The 23,591-nt window shown below is 30.9% G+C and overlaps 1 protein-coding gene and 2 long non-coding RNA genes across 4 annotated transcripts; 1 reads left to right on the forward strand and 2 right to left on the reverse strand.

Annotated features, from left to right (window-relative positions):
- Positions 1-14,189: 14,189 nt before the first annotated feature.
- Positions 14,190-15,826, reverse strand: LOC145051631 (uncharacterized). Of its 2 annotated transcripts, none has more exons than XR_013683746.1 (3): positions 15,604-15,826; positions 15,109-15,522; positions 14,190-14,978 (listed from the first exon to the last, which is right to left on the reverse strand). It is a non-coding gene; the product is annotated as an uncharacterized LOC145051631 (long non-coding RNA). The 2 variants fall into 2 exon arrangements; XR_013683745.1 differs by having other exon boundaries at positions 15,105-15,522.
- Positions 15,827-16,239: 413 nt separating this feature from the next.
- On the forward strand, positions 16,240-17,098 carry LOC145054293 (uncharacterized). Its single transcript, XR_013684769.1, has 2 exons — positions 16,240-16,719; positions 16,856-17,098. It is a non-coding gene; the product is annotated as an uncharacterized LOC145054293 (long non-coding RNA).
- Positions 17,099-21,230: 4,132 nt separating this feature from the next.
- On the reverse strand, positions 21,231-23,381 carry LOC145054294 (uncharacterized). Its single transcript, XM_079002453.1, has 2 exons — positions 23,125-23,381; positions 21,231-22,636 (listed from the first exon to the last, which is right to left on the reverse strand). Exon 2 carries the CDS (start codon positions 22,633-22,635, stop codon positions 21,331-21,333), a length of 1,305 nt encoding a protein of 434 aa, XP_078858579.1. The 5' UTR covers position 22,636; positions 23,125-23,381; the 3' UTR covers positions 21,231-21,330.
- Positions 23,382-23,591: the final 210 nt, after the last annotated feature.

Raw genomic sequence — 23,591 nt, forward strand, 5'->3', positions numbered from 1 at the left:
TCTATTTAAAATGGGTTTTTAATTATAATGATTTAATATTATAAAAAAAATTTTGAATCAATAAAAATTATCAAAAAAAATAGGTTTGGGTATATATGATATTAAAAAACATTAGCAATGACAAATACGATATTATGAATTTTATCCGAACAAATACGATATTTAGATGTTTAGCAAGGATATATACGAAATTCTGCTTTTTTTTTTATACGTTCACCGTATAAACACGGGTTATAATTTAGTTTCATACTTAGGAAAACAAAACACTCACACGATACTAATCTCACATTCAAGATGCAAGGATACTATAAAAGTATAAATTAAAGAAACTCTCTTTCATGTATTGGGAAACGGAAATTATAAGCATATGCCGACATAAAACACGAAAATAGAAACTTCACTTATACCATATATAAAAGCACAAAATCAGAATTAAACAATAGTATGATTTGAACAATATATCAACCGCATGATGTAATCTTCATAACCTCGCCTTCAAATGTTGCGAGATAGAGGAACAGATTACCTTTTGAATTTTAAAACCTTTTTTGAATTTGAGATTAGTATAAATATGCTTTGTATCTAAATAATATTAATATCCATGTACGTACGTATATCCCAAACCTAAATCCCGTAATTAATGTATAGATAGGCAAAGCAAGTCAAGCCATTATGTCAAGATAAACTTCTTCAATTCGTGTGTATAAGAAACCTAATGCTATAAAAACGAGGGATTACAAAGCTAACAGTTTATTCTCATGATATTCTTCCGAAAGAGAAAATGGAAACACATGATATGGTTGAGATAGCTTTGTTTTCAGTTTTTGTTTTTGTAGCAGTGATCCTCTTGTGTGGTGTCTGTTTTTTTCTCTGTAATAGTAATAGTGATGAGAAAACGAAAACCAAAGATCTACCATTTCCGAGGGCTCGTGACCATGAAAACGGTAAAACCAGCACAGACACCACTTTCAACGGAGGAGTGGCTATGGCTATTCTAGCAGGAGCTGCACTTTCCGCAGCTATATCCAACACACATGACGAACATGATGGTGGCTGTGGATGTGGGGGAGATGGTGATGGTGATGGTGGTGGATGTGGTGGCAGTGGATGTGGAGCGGATGCGGAGGTAGTGGATGTGGGGGTTGTTGATTTTAGAATGGTTATGAATTTGTTTCATATATGTGTTTTTTATTTCTTTCAATTATTGCAGGGAATTAAATGTGAATATAGCAATGATGATATAAAAGATCAAATGTACTATGGTTATTAGTTTCATGAGCGTGCTTTTATGTTTTAATATCTTTAACTAGTATTTTTTTTTTTAATAAGAGCACATAATTTTTTCTAATAAATGAAAGTTTTTTTCTGCTACTTGTTACATTCTCATTTAATTTGCTAAATATCATTTTATGGTTATTTTGAATTAATTTTTTTGTTTCACATGTTATTTTTTAAGTTTTCTATTTTATTAAATTCAACATAATATTTTAATATAATACTTACAATAAACATAGTAATAAATGGATATCAATTTAAATAATAAACTTACATTTTAATTTCAAAATTCTCAAAATTAAAGCTTATTAATTTTTTTATTTATTTAAATTAGTATTTGTTTAAATTTAAAAGATAAAAAAAAAAAAAAAAAACATTTCTATTATAATAAATCATTATTTTTCTTATTTTCTTATAAATTCAAAGTTTTCAAATATTTTGACATTTTTAACTTTTTTTTTTAAATTAATCCATACATAGGTGTCCGATATACATGAAACAATATAACACAAACACCATGCCTAAAGAAGTGAACATTGTCCCTTTTCAGGTAAAAGTTTTTTAATAGCAACGAAGTTTGGGTATATAAAAATAACAACAATGTCTTGTTAATTTCAAATAACTACGTAGAATCTTCCAACATATATAGCAGACCCTTTTGTACCCAAGATCGAAGATTCCATTTGCATTTACATTCCATAGAAATTCTCCTTATGCAGAAGGGAGTGTAGGAATGAAAGGCTTGGCAAGGGTGTAAGGCTGAGTTGGAGGGGGTAAGTGGCTGAGGTAGAGAGGGTTTTTCACTTTTTCTCTTGCGTAGTTCACCGAAGAAGATGATATGGAAGGGGTGGTGGCCTCGGCAGTCTTGGCACCACTCCCTGAAGCCTTATAGAACAGGAACATCATCCACCAGGGGGCAGGAGGGCAAAGTTCTCCAGAATTCAACAACCCCGACAAATGAAGGGACATCATCTAAAAGTGCAAGAGGACAAAATTGTCCAAAAATTCAACAGGAAGGGCAAACTTGTCCAAAGTAAAAGGCCAAATGAAAGATTACAAGTCCGATTTAAACACCAAAATCACTCGTTTTATAACTCACTGTTTATAATACTCATTTATTACATGGCTTAATATATATATATATATATATATATATATATATATATATATATATATATATAAAGGTCTAAATATTTAAAAACTTTAGATTTATAAAAAAAAAAAAAAAATAATGAATTATTAAAATTGATTTTTTTATCTTCGAAATTTAAATAAATAAACAAAATAAACTAATGAGCTTTAATTTGAGAATTTTGAAATAAGAAGGTAAGTCCATTAATGAAAATGATATTCATTTATTACTACGTTTATTATAATTATTATATTAAAGTATTATGTGGAATTTATTAAAATAGAAAAAAATGAAATGACATGTGGAAAAGCAATTAGTTCAAAATAACCACAAAATAACATTTGGCAAATTGAATGAATATGACATGTGGCAAAAAAAACCCTTCTTTTATTAATTTACTAGTTTATAACTCGTGAGAACCACAGTTATAAAAGTAATTAAGTTTTTATATTAAAAAATCAAATTTATTAATCAAGTATTTTAAATAAATTATTACTTAAGAAATATTTTTTTAGTTATATAAAGGGAATTATAATCAATGATTTAAATAAATATGTGAAATTATATCAGCTTATAATCTATACTAATTTTATTTTATTTTTCAATCTAATGTTATTAATTTAATATAATCAAAGTGAGAAAATTAAAATTTTGAAATTTAAAATGAGGAATCAATTATTAATTTAATGTAATTAGAGTGGAAATTTAAAATTTGAAATTTGAAATGGATAATTAATATATTGGCAAGTGACATGATAGGTGATATATAACATTAATGAGGAATCCTAATTGAATGACATTTGTCAATAGGATATTAAACTTATTCTTTTATTAGAATAGGGATTAGAATATATATTCTTCTCCACCATTTCATTGTAAATCTTAGGGTTAATGTCATTCAAACCAAACTTTATTAGTTTTTTTATGTTATAGGTCACTAAACTTGTAAATGACCTTTTAAGTTTTAATTAGAGTAAATTATACGAATATTCCCTCGGCAGTCTTGACGCCAAATTTTATTTGTTTTTGTTATGCGCTTGGTCTCTGTCTTATCTAAAAATACTATTTTGCCCTTGATTTTTTGATTTATTTAAATAAATACACCCCCAATCCCACCCCCTCACCTTACCTCACATACATCACCATTTTTCTTTATTTAAATAATAATCTTTTTAGGTAAGATATTGACAAAATGTGTAACAAAAACAAATAGTATGGACCAAGCACGTAACAAAAACAAACAATAGGGATCTTCCGAGTTAAAAAATAAATTATGGACCAAACGCGCAAGTTATCACAAACCATAGGGACCATTCGTATAATTTACTCTTTTAATTAGGCTAATATTCCATATTTTTGCTGGTTTGGTAGGTAAACATGCTGACAAGGAAAACATGGTTCAACCTATGTGGCAAGAATAAGCCATATCATTCTACCGTGGGCTATATTGATTTTTCAATAGTCTTAAAATATAAAAAGAAACACATTTTATATTAATCATTTTTTACCCCAACTATTCCTCTATTTTATAGTTGCTCATCTTCTTCGCCCCTAATTGATTTCTTGCAAATCCGTCAATATTTTATCGAGATATTTATTTTCTTCAATAACACTTTGCAATAACGGGTGTGTTTGGAATTTCCTTTTTTTAGAACGGCAAATATGTTCTGCTTCTAAACTACTTTTAATTTCACTTATGTCTCCAATAAAATTTGAACTCTCAAACTCCAAAAGGGATGACAACACCTAATACCGATGAGCTAGAAGCCATTTGGTTTTTAACTTAAAGATTTTTTATAAAAATATTTTTTATTAAAATGAGGTTTTTAAAATGTGTTTGGTTTAGCTTTTAAGATTGTAAGAGTTAAAAGCCAAAAGTCACAAAAAGATGAGATTTTATGACTTTTAAAAAAAAACTTTTTTTATTCATGGGAAAAAGTTGATTTAAAAAAAAAAAAATTCTATTTTATCAAATATTTTTGGATTATTTTAACTTTTTAAAAAAGTTAAAGTCCAAAATTGTTTTAAAAGGAACACCCCTACTACTCTTTATTACCCCTCAATTCCTCGATATGTAGTTTTGATTTTAAATTCACCATCGATCTCCATTGTTTCACGAGAGGGACTCAGACTCCATTTTCTTTTTGTTGTTTCGAGTTGTAGTAAAGTTTCACTTGCTAAGGCCGATGCTCGAGATTATCAACTTCTGCAATCATCAATTTGGTTCTTCACTTCCTCTGTTAGCGAAAGCTTTTAAGCCATATTTGACTTCAAAAGTTTCCAAAATATGAAATATCTTAAGAGTTCCATTGTGTTCTTTGATTTTATGTTCTTTTGGTTCAATCTCTTTTTGGTTTAGTCAGATGTACAATCAAACAACATGGTTTCAGAATTTCTTACCCAAACAGAATTTTTCCAATCAGCACTTTCTCAGTCAGCGACTGTCAAACAGGACCTAAATTGCCCAGTCGGTCTGAAAACAAGTTTTGTTCTTTGCCATCTTCATTATCCCTGTATCTCAACATAATAGTCAACATATTCATGGCTTATAATCAATAGTTCTTGATAAACCCTAACTCTTAATCTGCCATTGCTTTACATCCTAACAGGGCTTCAAAGTGTGACAACTGATTACAAACCATATTTTCCTGATTTGGGTTACACAAATTCATGGGTTATATTATATATATCCAAATACAAAATTTTATTCCCAGAAGCCATTGATGGATATTGTTGGAGAGCTTATTCGAAATTCTGAAATTATCGTCCATGAAGATGGATTCATGTCACTAATTTGACTGGAACTAAGAAAGAGATAAAGGACATACTTTCGATTCTTGTTGAGTTTAACTTGTCAAAGAACTCGAATAATCGGAGAAGAACGATGCTCTGGAAACTCCAGCCCTTTCCAACACAAGGAGGAAGGCTTTGGCAACTTCATCTTGTCGGAATGTTAACAGTCAATGATATCCATTGCCTTCTTCCTCAAGTCAAACCATTATACCAAGATTACACAAACAAAATCCCTTCCCCCCTTTGATTCCTCATAGATTCCCTCTCTGTTCGAATCAAGAGTTCTTGATAAATTATTAACTGTCAATCGCACACCCCAGAATAAGACGAAGAGAAGAAAACCTGATCATTTCTCGTGTTTTTAGAGTTCTTGACTAACCCTTTTCTTAAATCCACACCGACGAAGAATAAACCTTATAAATTGCGATTAAATCTCTTAAGTGTTTATTTTTTTATTTATTATTTTTTTTCAATGGAAGTCCTGAGAGTCATAAAATTAAAATTCCACGAAAGTTCAATACATATCGATTGAAGGCAAACGGGCAACAAGCTGCGCCGCTAGCCCTTTCTGGATGACAAAACCAATTCTTTTGATAACAACATTTGTGGATCTAGGAGATATGACATTAGAATGCATAACCCGTTGGACTCTATTAAGGAGCTTCACCGCCTCTGGTGCGAGACAACCAAATGTATCGAATGCAAAAGGAACAAACACATGTTGATTTTCTCTACATGCATTCTCGTGCTTTAATCTAGAAAACTTCATTACCCACACCGTCAAAGGTCCGGTTAAACCCCTTCATCGCGCCCTTCGGGTAAAAACCACGATTCCACCAAATCTGCTCACATAATGAAGAAATCTTCAAAAAAATTGTTACAAAACCTTGATCCAAGAATGATTGCAAGTATGTTTTCGAATGCAAAATGGGAAAGATGGATAAAGAAGATGAATCGGGTGATTTGTATTGTTTGTGTGTATATATATATATATATATATATATATATATATATAGAGAGAGAGAGAGAGAGAGAGAGTTTTATTATTTTTAATTATTTAAATAGATAAAGAATGAAAGAAAAACAAAAAATAAATACATAAGGGTATTGCAATAATTTTAGTTTTTAGTGGGACTAAAACCACATAAAAACATGACCAAAAGAACCATGAAGCCAAAAAAGTTGAGGTTTGTACTAAACCTCGAAAAAATGCATACCATTGAGACCATTTTTACAGTTTTGTCATCTCTAAAAAATTATGAACTGATGTTGGTGGAACGTGGACCCTGATGTTAGTGCTAGGTGGCATGTCACATAGACATAACCATCATATGACACCTTCTCTTATAATAGTATTTTTGATATCATTTTTGAAAGTTTGCTAAATTAGAATGTCAAAAAAAAACATAAAAGGATCAAATAAACCAAAACAAATAGTTGTTGGGTTTGAATGACATTAACCCTAAATCTTAATAGCCTCTTCAAGTTTCTCATTCTTCAAATACCTAGTCATCACGGTGGGCGATCATGTCACCCACTTTTTGTTAATTATTATCGGAAAACGATTGGGATTCTTATGCGTCCGAGAGTGTTGGCTGTCCTAATATTACAAAACTATGATGGAAGGTTGATCTAGTGAGTTTACTGATTTCTTAATTATTCATTCTTTAATTTGTATATTTTTTTTAGTTGACCAAGTTTATTTTCATATAAATGTCAACGCTATTGGGTACTAGACGAGCTATGTGTCACATACTCAAGTTCGGAAATATTTCTTGTCCGTGTGGCGTATCAATGTCCCCCATAAAACCTCTATATCATCCCTCCCAAACTACACATGGAAGCGAAGCTAGCCCCCAACCAGTTGTGTCTATATCTCGCTACGGTTCCTTTCATTGTCAAGCTCTTCAGCAAATCGGTCAGACGACAACAACTAAACAAACAATGCTCTTGGCCTAGGTCTCCCCCTTTTAAACCCAATGACAAGCTAATCCAGTGGCATGGTCTTCGTCTTCTTGGTCAACATGGTCGCGAGATATTCGGTTTGTGACATATGGTTGGACAACATAACTTTGAACATATACGACAAGCTTGTTTCAGGAGGCTGTTTCTCAATGCTTAAACATGAAGGGAAAATTCATATATTTCAAGATGAAGTCCCTAAAACTCCGGATCCATATGACATCGACTAATGGACACATACATGCTTACCGCACTGTCTTACAAAATTTGTGTTGGTTGAGGGGTATCGCAACGGAGACTCTTAAGAGATTTACTACAGTTGTTGTCTAACCATTACTTGCTTATACCGTCGGTAGCAGTAGCAACCGCTATGACCTTTAGATTTAGGATGACTTGTATTTTTTGGGAGCTCTTTCTTTATTATAATAAATTGTTGTGCCGAATATTTATATGTACACACTTGTGCAATATATGTGCTTTTGATTACTTTCTATATTTTGCATAACAAGGAACTAAAAAATATTATGATTGTCACTACTTTATATTTTCATAACCTAAACCAGAACGATACAAACGATAGAATAACATTGTAAACATAAGTTAAACCAAAACAATACAAATTCTCTTTACATTAATTAAAATCGTCCTCTAAATCTAAGAATATCTGCAAGACAATTTAGTTTTTGCCTTAATCTTATCAATCTCCGCATCCACACCACGAATCCAACTTTATGCCTCTTTTTGTTTTTTATTAGTATGAGCTACCCATTCTTCTTTTTATTTATATATGTTACTAAATATTTGGCTCTTTTGTGAGTCCATTCGGTTGGCATCATCGGCTAGCGTTATCGCTTCATATATGTGATCGAGGCATCTTCTCTGGTAGAGGTTCATTCAGGCCACTATTAAAACATAACAATATTCTTATTCACAATCCATATTTTGAAATCCGGACCGGCCGGTTCAACTGGGGGAACCGGTCCCGGAACCGATTCTTAAAGGCCAAAAAACCGTTTGTTATGTGAACCGGTAAAAACCGGTCCGGTTGAACCGGTAAAACCGGTAAAAACCGAAAATTTTAAAAAATATTAATTTTTTCATTTTTTTGTAACTTTATATAATTAAAATTAATAATAATGTAAGTATCACATCATCCGGTTTTCCCGTTTTTGAAACCGGTCCAATCGGTTGGACTAATTGAACCATCGAACCGGTAAGACGACCGGTTTAGTCTTGGTTGAGTTTTCAAAACCTGGTTCACAATAACAAACATCAAATTCTAGACAAGTAAGATGGCCATACGCATGAGACACTTTGCAATTTTGCATATATGTGCATCCTTGACTGCAAGTTCATAACAAATATTAGCAATATTTATAAATGAATGATAATAACATGAAAGGAAAAAACTATTTGTTAGTTTTAGACCAAGATTGTCTAGTTTTTATCCAACCTCGATCTTATTGAGTTCTAGGTGTTAAAGACATGGGCTAATTTGGGTGTTCCCTAATCCCTAGTAAAACAACTACCCGCATCATGTCGATTTTAATTTGTAATGAAGTTTTAGGTTTTCTTTCACATTTTTGAATGATAAAAGAGGCTATCACGCTTCTTTATTTATTTTAAAAGAATAATGATAAATGTATGTTTAACAAATGCATTTATTACTTGTACCTAGTGAAGTAAGAATTGTACCTCTTCAATTTTAAAAACATTTTGAAAATTGAATATTTCAGAGAAGTTCTCCTTCCTTTCCACTTCTCTTCCTCCAAATGAACTTCATTACAACCTAATAGGCTAATAGTATACTATAAATTCGATAACAAACCAGATAGTTTTTTATTCAGAAATCAGAAAAAGATGGAGACATACGATATCGTTCTCATAGTTTGCGTTTCAGTTGTTGCAGCAGCGATCGTCTTGTGTTGTCTCTATTGTCTCTGTAATTCCAGTGATTGGAAAGAGAACATCACAACTCCACCACTCCGGACTGATCGTCGCCGTGAAATAGGTGCAACCACTACTTCCGATGGAGGAGCTGCATTTTCTGCAGCTACAGCCGCTATAATTTTGAACGCTAGTGATGGCAATGGATGTGGATGCGGTGGCGGTGGGGGCGGCTGTGAAGGGGGAGGATGCGGTGGCTGTGGCTGTGGAGGGGGAGGATGAGGTGGTGACTCCTGATCGGTAAAATGTAAAAAACTTTTGGAACCTCTGTGTCTTCCTTTCCAGAAAACTGAATTTTTCTCAGGTGATTTCAAACACATTCCACATGCTTAATCAATCTCGTTCTTGTTAGTTGTTACGCATAAGAGTACATGAACTGTAATCACAAAAAGCAACATTTCGTTGAGGCATTTCACCAAACACTTTGAGAGCACTATTAATCTGTCCGTTTTTCTGCATATTCCGTGAGCATAATCCACGATTAAAGCTCTTGACCTGCATGGTATTAAATATAAGTTCTGACTCATTATTATTACCAATTCAACCATTTTCACTGATCCTGGAGTTGCAATTGATGATGGATTATAATTAGGGTTTAAGGAAATTAGACAACGAAGTTTAGTTGACATTACAAGAAATCACATTATGAATATGGATGCAACCTCCGTTTAGCCACAGTAACTAACTCTTAGGGAGATTCATTTGGCACCTTGATCTTTTGAAATTAGCAAAAACACCCCCTCATTTTATATTCATAAAATCTATCCTCTTGTAGGTTTTTTCAAATACTTTTTAGCTTTTTGTAATGCACAGTGTTTTCTTTCAGATATTAACCATTTGGTTGTTCCCTAATGGTTTAAGTAGCCAAAATCATATCGTTATTTTTTATACATCCATGAAGGCAATGCAAACTATTTTTTGTAATAGGTATCATAGTCAAATTATGCTTAAAAGAGAACTTTATTCTACTTATAAATTAGTTGATCCAATCATTATACTTTATAAATGATAGGGGTGACTGAAATTCTTTATTTAATACAACTTTTTTCTACAATGACTTTATATTTTGCTAATTTTACGGTTTAACAACATATACTTTACTTCTTTCCATTAAAGCCACCTTATTTTGAGAACAATTTCCACCACGACCATTGTGATCACTTATTATCAGTTCAACATGTTATCATAATAAACTGAAGAAAAAAAATCACTAAAAGTCGCACAATTTAACGCATTGTTCTTATTTGACCATAATAACAAGTTAACACCTAATAAACCGAAAAACATAGAAACAGATAATTATAAGTCAAAGTGATCAAATGACCATGTAACACTTTTACTTGGAATACAATTACTTGTTGATGATCTTTCCACTAATTATATATACTTGTTCCACCATTTTATAGATCTCATAATAGTAAATAAGAAAAATTTACAATTTACAATTTAGAGTTTTGAGAAATTGATGGATCAAAATGAACAAAGTGGTGTGAAAAGTTAGCATAAAGGTGATCATATGTATTGAGTTTTTTTCGAATTAAGTCTCAATGTTTTTTTTTCTGGGAAAGAACTTATATATATATATATATATATATATATATATATATATATATATATATATATATATATATATTAATTTTTTCTAGTTTGGCCTTTTAGTAGGTTGGAAAAATAACTTAGGATGGTAACTACCTCTTATCCGTGTTCACATATTGACAACTTCTTCTTTTTTGTACATAATAAAGCAACTAACTTGTTTTAACTGTTTTAAATTACACCAATATTACCGGTTAATACCTATTTTAACCGGTAACTCAAAGGGAAAATGACTTAGGAGGGTAACTACCTCTTATCCGTGTTCACATGTTGGCAACTTCTTATTTTTTGTACATAAGAAAGCAACTAACTTGTTTTAACTTTGTAACATCCCAAAAATCATGACCGAAAATTTTGTTTTTAATTTAATACTAAAACCATAATTGTCAACCCATTAATTTAATACTCCGGCATCGGGCCCGCCCGACATCAGGCCACGTCTGGCATTGAGTCCCGCTCGGTATACAGATCTGTCTCTCTTAGGCCACACATAAAGAAATATACTCTACTGTATCCATGTCCTAAGAAACATATTCTGCTAATAATGAGATACGGAACTTCGTCCGTACTTAGCTAGTTCCAGCCAAGGCTTCAGCAGTGCAAGGTGAGTCTCCTCACTGTGTAAATGTGTCTAAGGCCACAATGTCAACCCATATAGTCTATGAGTAGGAAGACCCAGGGGTTAGCCCTAGGCATTGTATGCTAGTATGTTATTCCAAACCAAGGTCCGATGTCGGGCGGGTGCCCGAGGAATGTTTGCATGTTAGATTATACTTATTGTTTGTGTGATACTTATGTGTGCCTGGTAGGGAGGTGAGTGTGGGCGAGGTCCCACGTATCTCATCACTAGCTGAGTACGGACGATGTTCTGTATCTCATTATTATTAGAGTATGTTTCTTAGGATAAGGATACAGTAGAGTATGTTTATTTATGTGTTAGCATGTTATATGATTGTATGTGTTTAGCGGGCGAGGCCCGAAGACATGCGGGACCTACGAGAGACAGATCTGTATACCGAGCGGGGCTCGATGCCAAGCGGGGCCTGATGTCGAACGGGGCCCGATGCCAGAGTATTAAATTAATGGTTTGACAATTATGGTTTTAGTATTAAATTAAAAACGAAATTTTTGGTCATGATTTTTGGGATGTTACACAGTTAAAACAAGTTAGTTGCTTTCTTATGTATAAAAAATAAGAAGTTGCCAATATGTGAACACGGATAAGAGGTAGTTACCCTCCTAAGTCATTTTCTCTTTGAGTTACCGGTTAAAACAGGTATTAGCCGGTAATATTGGTGTAATTTAAACAGTTAAAACAAGTTTGTTGTTTTATTATGTACAAAAAAGAAGAAGTTGCCAATATGTGAATACAGATAAGAGGTAGTTACCCTCCTAAGTCATTTTCCATAGTAGGTTTAACGGCAATCTTTTTGTTTTAGACCAAAAAAAAAAACCCTCAACATTTTTTTGAAAAACTCACATTCAACAATTTTTTTCTTTTAAATCAACTTTTCCGGTTCTACTTTTAATTCTCATGTTTTATTTATTGTTGTTGTTTATGGTGTTTTTGGTAGTTATTAATATTGAAAAATTTAGTGATTTCTAATTTTATTTAATAATGTTGTCTACACTGTTGAAATTTTTATGTAAATCCTTTGGACATTACGCTTTAACTGACAAGCTATATATGAATTCAATCCATAGTCATCTTTTACTAGGTTAAAAAACCTCAAAAGTCAATAGTAATATAAAAAATATGCACAAAACTACCCATGTTCTAGAATGATTATATGTGACCTAAATTTTTGCCATTTACTGAAATCATCATTCAGGCCAGAAATTAGAGTATTTCAGATTTCGGTCACTATATAAAATGAGTTTCTTTTCCATTTGCATATGCCCCTCTACAAAAATCACTTCATATCTCCTACATGTTTAGATTTATCAGGTAAATCCTGAAAATAGCAAGGTGTTATGCTCTTATATCATGATATACTTCGACTTTGGTAACTTTTTTTTGTGTTTTCATAATTTTATTGTGTACGTCGGTAGTGTCTTTGGATTTCAAGTCCGAACTACCCGATGTTTCATTATTTTCAACATTAAAAGATCATCCTTTCTATTTAGAGTAAATTATAGTTTTGGTTCCTGTGATTTGGTCAAATTCGTACTTTCACTCCAACCTTTGAAAATTTAATAAGATGCATCTCTATGGATTAAAGAAATTGCACTGTACATCCTTAGTCTACTTAAAACCATTTTACCCTTACTTTTATATTATTATTATTATTATTATTATTATTATTATTATTATATATATATATATATATATATATATATATATATATATATATATAATTGTTTAATTTTTTATATTTTCCTCTTACATTTAATTTTATTTATTTATATTTTTTATGATTTATATTTTATTTTTTAAAAAATTATTCGAATATATATATATATTTTTTTAATGTTTTATATATTTTGTTCGTTTACATTTTTTGACGTTTTTTTGAATAATTTTCCTAGTTTTTTTTTGATGTTTTATTCGAATATATTTTTTAATATTTTTTTTGATCTTTTGTTTTTTTATATTTTTGTAAAGCTTTTTATAAATATTTCTTTTATAAAGTATATAAAAAAGTTTGTTAAATGTGAATATGATTAACACATATTAGGTATAAAATTATTTATTTTAATAAGGTTTTATTGTATACGCTAAACGGAATTTGAAAGGAATGTCAATAGCTTCAAGTTCAAATTTTTTAGTTTTAGAAATTTGTTTACATTTTGTTTCGAATGGAAAATGTTAATCAGAATTCTTATAACTCAAATACATTTGTCAATGTTTTCGAATTCATTTTGTATTTTTAGAAGTTTTGTTTGTTTTCGAGTTATGTAGTTTTCAGTTAGTCATTGTATAACTTGAAACCTGTTTTCGAATTTCGGTTAACCTATCTATTAACCCTATTAAAAAAAGTATACTTAACTATGTTAATAATATTCACAGTTAACGAACTTTTCTACATTTTTCACAAAAACTATTTTCAAAAATGTAAGCAAACAAAACGTCAAAAAAATTAAAATGTATTGAAACAACACGTCAAAAAACTTGAAAAAATTATTCAAAAAGACATCAAAAGAATATAAACGAACTAAATGTAAAAAACATTAAACAATATGTTCAAAAAAAATGTCAAATTAAATCTAAATAATAAAATAAATATAAATAAAATAAAATAAAATGTAAGCAAAAGAACATAAAAAAAAAACAATTATAATTCTTTTAATTCAGACATTCTGGCAGAATATGTTTATGGGTATATTCAAAAATAAAAATATTCTTGAACCATAAATAATAAAAATATTCTTGAACCTATTTCTTGATCACGACTTTAAAAATTCTTGTAGAATAACAAAAATTCTTAAAAATTCAATTGAAGGATAAAAACTAAAAATACATTATTTCTTATAGAATGCGGGTAACAATTGTTAAGAATTATATTTATTGTTAAAGAATAATACTAAAAAAACTTTCAAAACGGGTAAGAAAACATCAAAATCTAACAACGACACTAATACATTCTAAAAGAATAATGTTGCTTATAATCACTTTCAATTTTGTGGTCCGTTCTTCAAGCATCAACTTCTGTGATTCCAACAGAATTGGAATTCGTGATTCCATTCCAACCGAATTGATCACTATTTGGAATTTATGATTCCAACAGAATGGGAATTTGTGATTCCAACAGATCATGAGGAAAAATTTGTGATTCCAACAGAATTTGAATTTGTGATTCCAACAAAATTGGAACTTATAGTCTTGTACAACCCCATTGGAAAATCAAACTGATCAGTTGGGTAGTGAATCAAGCCCTAAAATAAGCAGAAGCAACAAATATCATTAACAAAATTAAAGAGACACTTTTGCCTTTGTCAAACTGATAAGTTGGGTAGTGAATCAAAAATTTAAGATGTAATTGACACAACTAGAACCCACCATTACCACCCATCATAACCATCCATCATCACCACCCTTCATCAGATACAAATAAGAAGTCAAGTAGGGTGGAATCATGTGCAAGGTTTTAAAGAGAGGGACACTTCTGCCTTTGTCACTACACCAACACGGAATCTTCTCACGAACCCTAGCTCTGCTACCATCAGACCACTAACAGGCCATATCAATTGTCGAGTCTCCATTTTGCATTCAATATTACGTGTAATTCCATCAACAGACACCATCTTCCTCATTCTTGTCCATCAAACACCTCTACATACCACCACGGATCAACAACATCAATGAATTCATCCTTATGAATCCAAAAAAATAATAATAAAAAGAAGGGAGAAGAAGGGGTTATGATCGAAGCAAGGACAAGAAAAGAAATTGAAATACCTACAATCGGTTTAGACAGATGGAGGGTTTGATTTTAGGAGGCTGTGGCGACGTCGATTTGGTGGTGTTCCAGCAAAAGAGAGTTTACATCAGAGACTCGATCTTTATTGCCTCAACGTTTTATCTTCCTTATGTCGTTAGTCTGCAGATCATCTTCTCACGAACCCTAGTTCTGCTACCATCAAACCACTAACAGGCCATATCAATTGTCGATTCTCCATTTTGCATTCAATGTTATGTGTAATGCCATCAACAAGCACCATCTTCCTCATTCTTGTCCATCAAACACCTCTAGATACCACCACAGATCAACAACATCAATGAATTCATCCTTATGAATCCAAAAAAAGAAATAAAAATAAGAAGGGAGAAGAAGGGGTTATGATCGAAGCAAGGACAAGAAAAGAAATTGAAATACCTGCAATTGATAGTCGGTCAATCAAACAACTAGTAAAGAAAGTTGCAAACAAAATCGAACTGAGAAATTCAGCAAACTTACCGATCAACAGAGATAGATAAGAAGATGTCTAGGGTTTTCGATTGTGGCCGAGAGATGAGCGATTGAGAGAGAGAGAGAGAGAGAGAGATGCGGCTAATCGGACATATTTATAAATCATTAATCACGAATCTAATAGTCGGTCGACTTGTTGGAGTTGGAGATGGCGATGGCAATCGATTTTTGTAGAACTCAAGATCGATTTTGTAGTTCATTCTAATTTTGCAGATCGGGAACGAGATTTAAATTGGAGATATTAGGTCAATACCATGATTATAGGGATTAATTTTGGAAGTTACTAAACAAATTACTAAATTACCCTTATTTATTTATTTAATTATTTAATTTTTTGTTTAATTTTGATTGGTCCACATTTATGCATAGAATAACACAATACTTACTTTAAACAAATGAACCTAGCTCGAAAGAGGTAGGTTTATATGTTCTAACTATCTATTATATGGTTGTAGGAATCAATACTAGTCAATCATTTTAAAAATGGAATTTTATAATATTATATTTCAATTAATATTTTTAATTTAATTAATTTGATTCTTTTCCAAATTAAATCCCTTTACACTAGGCAATTATTTATGAATATCTTAATTATCATTAAGCGTAATAATCTATATATAAAATCGGATCGACCAATTCCTCCGGGAGTTATCCTTATTGGTTCTCCTCCTCTCATCTTCATCTTCAGCAAAGATCTCGTCCATGAAATCCTTGATGTTCCAACTCACGTTGGTGGTGGCGGCGATGATATTTTATAAACGGCCCATGTATATATTCCTACCGGTGGCCACTACAATAGATGTCAATTGTTGTGCTTGACTGATCAAATTTGTCTATTTCTTGGAATGTGCAACGTCTTCTATCTAATGACCAAGATATGAATCTAGTTTTTTTTTTCCATTATCTTTCGATTCAATTGTTTTTTTGGGGTTTTAATTGTAAAATATTTAATTTATTAAATGCCCATCGCAAATGCAAAGGAAAACGCACGAATCCACAATCCCCAAATGACTACAAATTCTCTTTTATGGCTATTTCTCTTATTATGGGTGTGTTTTTTTTGTAGAAATATGTCAAATTTCGGTGTTGATGATGGAGCAACAGGTCTACGATGAATGATATATTATGCTTCTTCACAATATATTTTTTTTATTTACAATTTCAATTTTTGTTCATTTTTATGCAACCTGATTGGTTTGGGGATTACATTTATTAATAATTGTTTTATTTATATTTACAGGTAAGCGATGAATCATAACCACATTAAACTTTATGGTAAGTATTTCAAGTGGAACAATTGGAGCATAAATTGTAAAGATGTATTCGACTAATAAATTGAAATGTGGCTAACTTTTTAGAACAAAAAGGCATACCAGTAATGTTTCTCCTTTTTTACTTATCGTTTCATTTTAATTACATTTGTTATTAATTGTTTTAATTAGATTTAGAAGTCGTTTATATATGATTTGCACTTTTTAGATCATATTCATTCTGATAATTTAATAATTATGAAAATTGTTCATGGAGACTTTGATTTAGATAACAGACTAAAAGGCTTTATCCATAATTATTTTTTGGTTGAAATATAATAGTTTGATCACCTGCTTTTTTAAAAATCACTAAAGTTTGTTTTATTATTTGTTGTATAAAATATTCTTATAGAATGTAATTCTTACGTAATTTGATTTCGGATATTCGATTTTGATATTTGAGAATTATCAAGTCAACAAGGAACCCACAAATAGATGTTCTTAGTATCTTTGGTGTGTTCTTTTCGAATCTTAAAAGATGTAATATGTTTTGAGAATTTTTTTACTTCAATTATAGTAATTGGTATAATTTATTAAATGTTGGTTGTTGTAATGTTGGTTTGGTTTTGCATTGTTAAAGAAGAAGTTTGATAGGAAACAAAGCTTTTCTATTGGGATAAAGCCCTTAGATTTCACTTGTGAAGAAAGAGGAAATACTAGTATAAGTTGATCTTCCAAAAAGAATGCACTATTTATCATTATATTCTTGCGGAATAATCTACAATAGATTATATACTCGTAGAATAAGGAAAATCTCCGAAAAAGTCCCAATATTTTACCCTAATTTACGAAAAAAAATCTCAAACTAAAATTTTTTTACAAAAAAAGTCTCAATTACCGGTAAAAATGATGACTTGACTCTATTTTCCCGGTTTACCGGTTTCATTACTTACCTGGTTTTAATAAAGTCCCATTATTTTACCATAATTTACGAATAAGTCCCAAATTTCGGTAAACTAATGGGACTTTAATGAAAGTTATTGTAAAATAATGGGACTTGAATAAAACTAGGTAAGTATTAAAACTGATAAACAGGAAAAAATGGTCAAATCATCATTTTTTCCGGTTATCGGGATTTTTTCATAAACCGATTTTAATTTGGGACTTTTTCGTAAATTAGGGTGATATATTAGGATTTTTCCGAATATTTCCCCATAGAATAATCTCTATATTGTATTTTTTTTTTTTTTTTGTTATTAGTGAGTGTTACATTATCATAAAATAATATATAAAAATTTTTATTTTTTAAGAATGTAAGAAAAAAATTTATATATCTAAAAATTTGTTATTCTGTAAAAGTTCATGCAATCAAAATATATATTCTAATATAATAACATTTTATATATTCTGATAAAATAACATTTTGATAGAACATTATCATAAAATTATTATTCTAATAAATTAATATTCTGAAAGAATAAAATCGATTTTGAGTACAAATTAAGTTATAATAGAAATTGAATTAATTAAAAAAAATCATATTTTTTAAATCAAGAGAATTAAATATCCCCTAAAATATGGTTTTTCCTTTTTTTAAATTTATGTTAATCGAAAAAAATACCCTTACAATGAAATTAGATGATATTTTTTAATTATGTTTAATTCAATAATATTTATTAATCGCTTTCTTAAAATAAATAAAATGATTGGTCCACAATCAATCCTATATCCAAACATTATATAGTTATAATACAATAACACATGCATATATATATATATATATATATATATATATATATATATATATATATATAATAAAAGTATATATAAGAAAAAGAAAAATATAAAAGTATGAGTAAAATGGTCTTTTTAAATGAACTAAGGATTTGCAGTGTAATTTCTTTAAACTATATGGATGCATCTTATCAAATTTTTAAAGGTTTGACTGAAGGTGCGAATCTGACTAAACCATAGGGACTAAAACTGTAATCTAGTCTTTTATTTATTTGTTTGTTATATTATGTTGTTTTAAACAAAAAAAAAATACATTTTTAATGGTATGCCCTCAAAATGTACTACTTTAGGCATCGATGTGGATATGTTCTTCATATTTCAGATATATTTTTTGAAATCTAAAATGTATATTTTAAGAACTTGTACTTTAAATTAACATTATATATGGTTCGTATATTAATACATGCAAGTAATATTCGAAGAAAGAATCAAAAAAAGTTGTCACTTATTAGGAAATAATCTAGAAAAGTCAACGCGTTAAATGGTTAGTTTTTCAATTCCTTGTATTCAGACTTAGTATGTTTACCAAGAAGCTTACTAGTACTTAGGATAAACGTGTCACTATAAAGGCAAATATAAAACTTACGGCTAGTCAATCAATTATCTTTTAAGGGTTCACGTGTCAAATAGAGGCACTAATGACATTTGTCTCTTGTCTATTTATTAGGGTTTACGTGGTTTAGGTATTAGTAAGGTGTGTTGTATTTTGTTAGGTTTATCATTTAGATTAATGTAGAGGTGGCAAAAATTGACACGACACGAAACCCAACACGAACCCGACACGAAATAAACGAGTTTGGGTAAGATATTTCAACCCGTTTAAATAAACGGGTTGACACGACACGACACGAAAATTAAACGGGTAAGGTTAGGGTTGAGAATTTCAACTCGAATATGACTCGAAAATGACCCGTTTATTTATATGCAAATTTTTTGAATTATTTAAATAAACTAGAAAGATACAAAACCAAAACCATAAGTAAAAGAAAACCTTCAAATTGAGTCGTTTTGTAATGTTAAAATGACTTAGCCGTCTAGATCAAGACTTAATTTCAGTTTTTCCATTCTCTCCCAAACTACTCAGTCTCTTTCACCACTCTCACATCCTCGCGACCTTTTTATCCGCCTCTCCAACTCCCACTCTTTTAATTTTGTCATCTGAACTTGCTATGACTTCATCTATTCTGCCTCCAAACTATCAGTTTTTCCTCTCTGTCTACCTAACTTCTACTCTTTCAACATGCTCGATCTGGTAACCTCACATGACACGACATATTTCAAGGTATAGCCCTAACCCGAAACCCGACACGAACTCGACACGAAAATAAACGGGTTGACACGACACGACACGTTAATTAAATGAGTCGGGTTAGGGTCAAGCACTTTCAACCCGTTTAGTGTTTCGACACGACACGACACGATTGCCACATCTAGATTTATGTATGAAAGCGTATTGCATTTAGTTATACATATATAAATGTAGTTTGTTTTCTATAAATATTTGTGTTGTATTTGTTGGATTAATGTGTCTAAGTTAATAATTAAGTTGGTATATTATTGAATTAGAAAGAAAGTCATTTTAGTTTGCCCTCGGAAACTAATAACTGAATAGAATGACTTTTGGAGAAAGAGACTGATTTGTTAATTTATTATATGAATAATTAATTAATTAGAAATTGAAATAAATGATTTATTAATATATTATATAATGAATATATTAATTGGAAATAGTAATAACTAATTAACAATTAATCATAAATTAATTAGAATTACTGGAAGTGTAGGGACTAAGTTGTAATTGTTCAAAAGTTGAACAAGAGAGTGATTGTAGAACCCTCCTAAGGTGGCCAGTTTTGGGGCTTGCCATTAGGGTTTCTAGAATGCTCCATATTGATAAATAAGAAACTAGATAACAGTTTAATTTGAAATATATTACTCCCTCCGTCCCTATATTATTGTCCATAGAAAAAAAAAACACACAGATTAAGAATATCATTAATTAACACTAACTTTATATAATAAAATGACAATTTTGTCCTTACTTTGCATTTAATGTTCCATTAAATGCTTAGTTGGTTAAGTAATAATGAGGGGTATTTTGGTAAAAATGTTACTCCCTCCGTCCCGATATAATAGTCCATCTTTCTATTTTTATTTGTCCCAAAATAATTGTCTATTTCTAAAATTAAGTGTCACTTTTACCAAAATACCCTTAAAAGTTATTTTTCATGATTACTTTTTGTGTGAAAATTAATGTACTAAAAGCCACTTTTTTCTTTTTGATTTTTTACCAACATATTCCAACGTATTCTTTTAACCAATCAAAATGCTTTTTGGTTTTTTTTCCTGTACGATTGGTTTTCTCTCTTTTTTTAATTTTTTGTTTTTTGTTTTTTTGTAGGTTCTCATACAATCACAATAAAAATAAAGAATAATGACATAAAACAAAAATGTCACTTAGGCATATCCAATGTTACTTTTTTTCCCTGTGTGTCATCATCGCATATCCATTTTTTTTGTCTTGAAAATTATTCCACATCCACAATATCAAACTAATTTCATGACATAAAATAAAAAAGAATTAACACAAAATACATTACACTATCAAAAATACCAATACAAAAATGTTTTTTTCTCACTATTTTGATCACAATACTTGTTTCAAAAATAACTAGGCAGCCAAATGCAATAAAGCCTCATTTATCAAATTTTCATCACATCCAATTTGAAGTGGTAAGTTTCCTTCTCGTTCCAACCTATTTTTACCAATATGTGGTATTTGATAGTTGTTGCCACCTTGAACCTTTATGATTTCCCTCATACACGTTTGTAGAGTTAAAAATACATTGTTAAGTTGTTGAGATTGCATTTTTTCAAAAGCCGTTTGAACCGCATGAACCAATTCATCAGTTGTACCTAAAGCCTCTTGTTCTTGAAGTGATTGGATTGCTTGAAAGAATCCAAGGCCTAAAACATTTAAATCCGGACTATTAGAGGGCTGAAAATTAAGTCGGATATCAAACCCATCTTGAGATGCCGCTTCAAGAAACTCGTTATCATTGACATCAATATGGGGCTTGGCATTGTCTTGTTGGATAAATATGGGACCGACATGACTTCGAGGCCATTTAGCTCTAATATCCGGCAAAACTTTTTCTATCAACCATGACCTTGTTACTTCTTTAGTCATAGATAAAATAGGCTTTGTCTCCAATGTTCCCGCTACACGGTTTTTACTTGAACGTTTAGCGGGTTCTAATCTTGTAAACGAGTAGATACCAATTTTTCCCGAAAAAACTTCATTACCGGATGCATCAAATCTTGGCCTCGCCACAGCCGCTAGAAACATAACATTTGTGATAAATTTTTTGCTTTGACACGTTCTTAATGGTTCATCCTCGTCGGGAACAAGGTAGTAACGTCTTGATGGTTTTGACATGTAAAACCATTTTTCATCAATGTGGATAACATTAAACATATCATGAAATGTGGGAATATTACTTGATAATGACTGGCTAATTTTAGATAAACAAAATTCTAATATTGCCCTCTTATTCTCATGAGTAAGAGTTAGTTTGATGGCATTTGTGTGTGGTCGAAGTGCACCTTCCTTGATTCTTCTATGCATAGTAGATTTAGAAACATTTAACAAATTTGCAAGAGACCGTATATTAGATCGATGACGTAATGGAATATCTAAAACTTGATTAAAATCAACTTGTACCCTTTTTCGTCCAACAACCTTCGCCATATTAGAAGATAAAACAACCGGTAGTCCATGATTAATTTGAAATTTAGTCTGATGCCAAATGCGACTAACAGTCCGATTCGATACCGAGAATTGTGAAGCTACATCACTTATGGCACCCCTTTGTAACTCTCCAGAAAAACTTGCTTGCAATAAGGCTTCATATATAGCGTGACGTTGTTCAACAGTAGTATTCTTTTTAGTGTGTGTAATATCCAAATGATCCATACTATAGCACGTAAAAAAACAACAACAACATCAAATTTGTAAGTTTTGCAATAAAAAAACAGCAATATTATCAATCTTGGTGAGAAGTTCTAGTTGTAAACATAACATAAAGCAAAACAGTAGCAACATCAAATTTGTAAATAAATTAGTTTTTTTACGGTTAGAAAAATGCAAAATTTATTGTTTTGTTGTTTAAATCACAGTGGAATCACTTGCTTCTATCTAACATCCACCAACAAAAACAAATTAATAAAAATAAGCAAATTAACCATCCTTATAATCCATTGTAAAGAGGCATTTGTCTGTATAAAGTGACAAATTAAACAGATGAAAACGAAAACATACAAATGATCAATCGTTTTTTATTTTCCAATTTTTTACTGTCAAATAGATTAGGATTGGGAACTTGTGGATGAAAAAAAGAAGAAGAATGAAAGCAGATAGCAGGAAAAAGAAAATCGAGTGTAGACAACATGAACAGACTCAAACCTTAGCTGTCAGGTCGAGGCTCTCCGATGTTGTTGTGGGTTGCGGTGATATCCGGCCGGCGGCTTCACAGGGGAGGAGACGGCTAACGACGAACAGGGGAGGGGTGGCCTGAGGATGGAACGATTGACATGAGCAATAATAGAGGCATATCTAAACCAACAAAAAAAATTGACTGTTCACTTTTAGAGAGATAGAGAAAGATACGGTGGTGGAGTATTTGTTGAGAGAGAAAGAGAGACATAGAAAGAAATAGATAAGGTTGGATGGATTCCCTGTTTAAAAAGATACGTATCTTGAAATCAATCTAACCCATAAATTGGGTCCATGTTTACTTTCAATAAAAATACTTGGCTCCAAAATTAGTGGGAATAATTTTGTTTTAACAATTTATGATGAAAAAAATGGAGGGAATAAATTTTGTTGAATGTTTTAACTAAAAAGTGAAAGGAAATTGGTGGGAAAAAATT

This window comes from Lactuca serriola, chromosome 5 (genome assembly GCF_051521515.1).
Source record: "Lactuca serriola cultivar US96UC23 chromosome 5, Lser_US96UC23_V15, whole genome shotgun sequence".
Classification (NCBI taxonomy): Eukaryota; Viridiplantae; Streptophyta; class Magnoliopsida; order Asterales; family Asteraceae; genus Lactuca; species Lactuca serriola.

What these genes read in the sequence shown, in the direction of transcription:
- LOC145054294 (XM_079002453.1), bottom strand. Translation starts at nt 22,635, where the DNA reads ATGGATCATTTGGATATTACACACACTAAAAAGAATACTACTGTTGAA.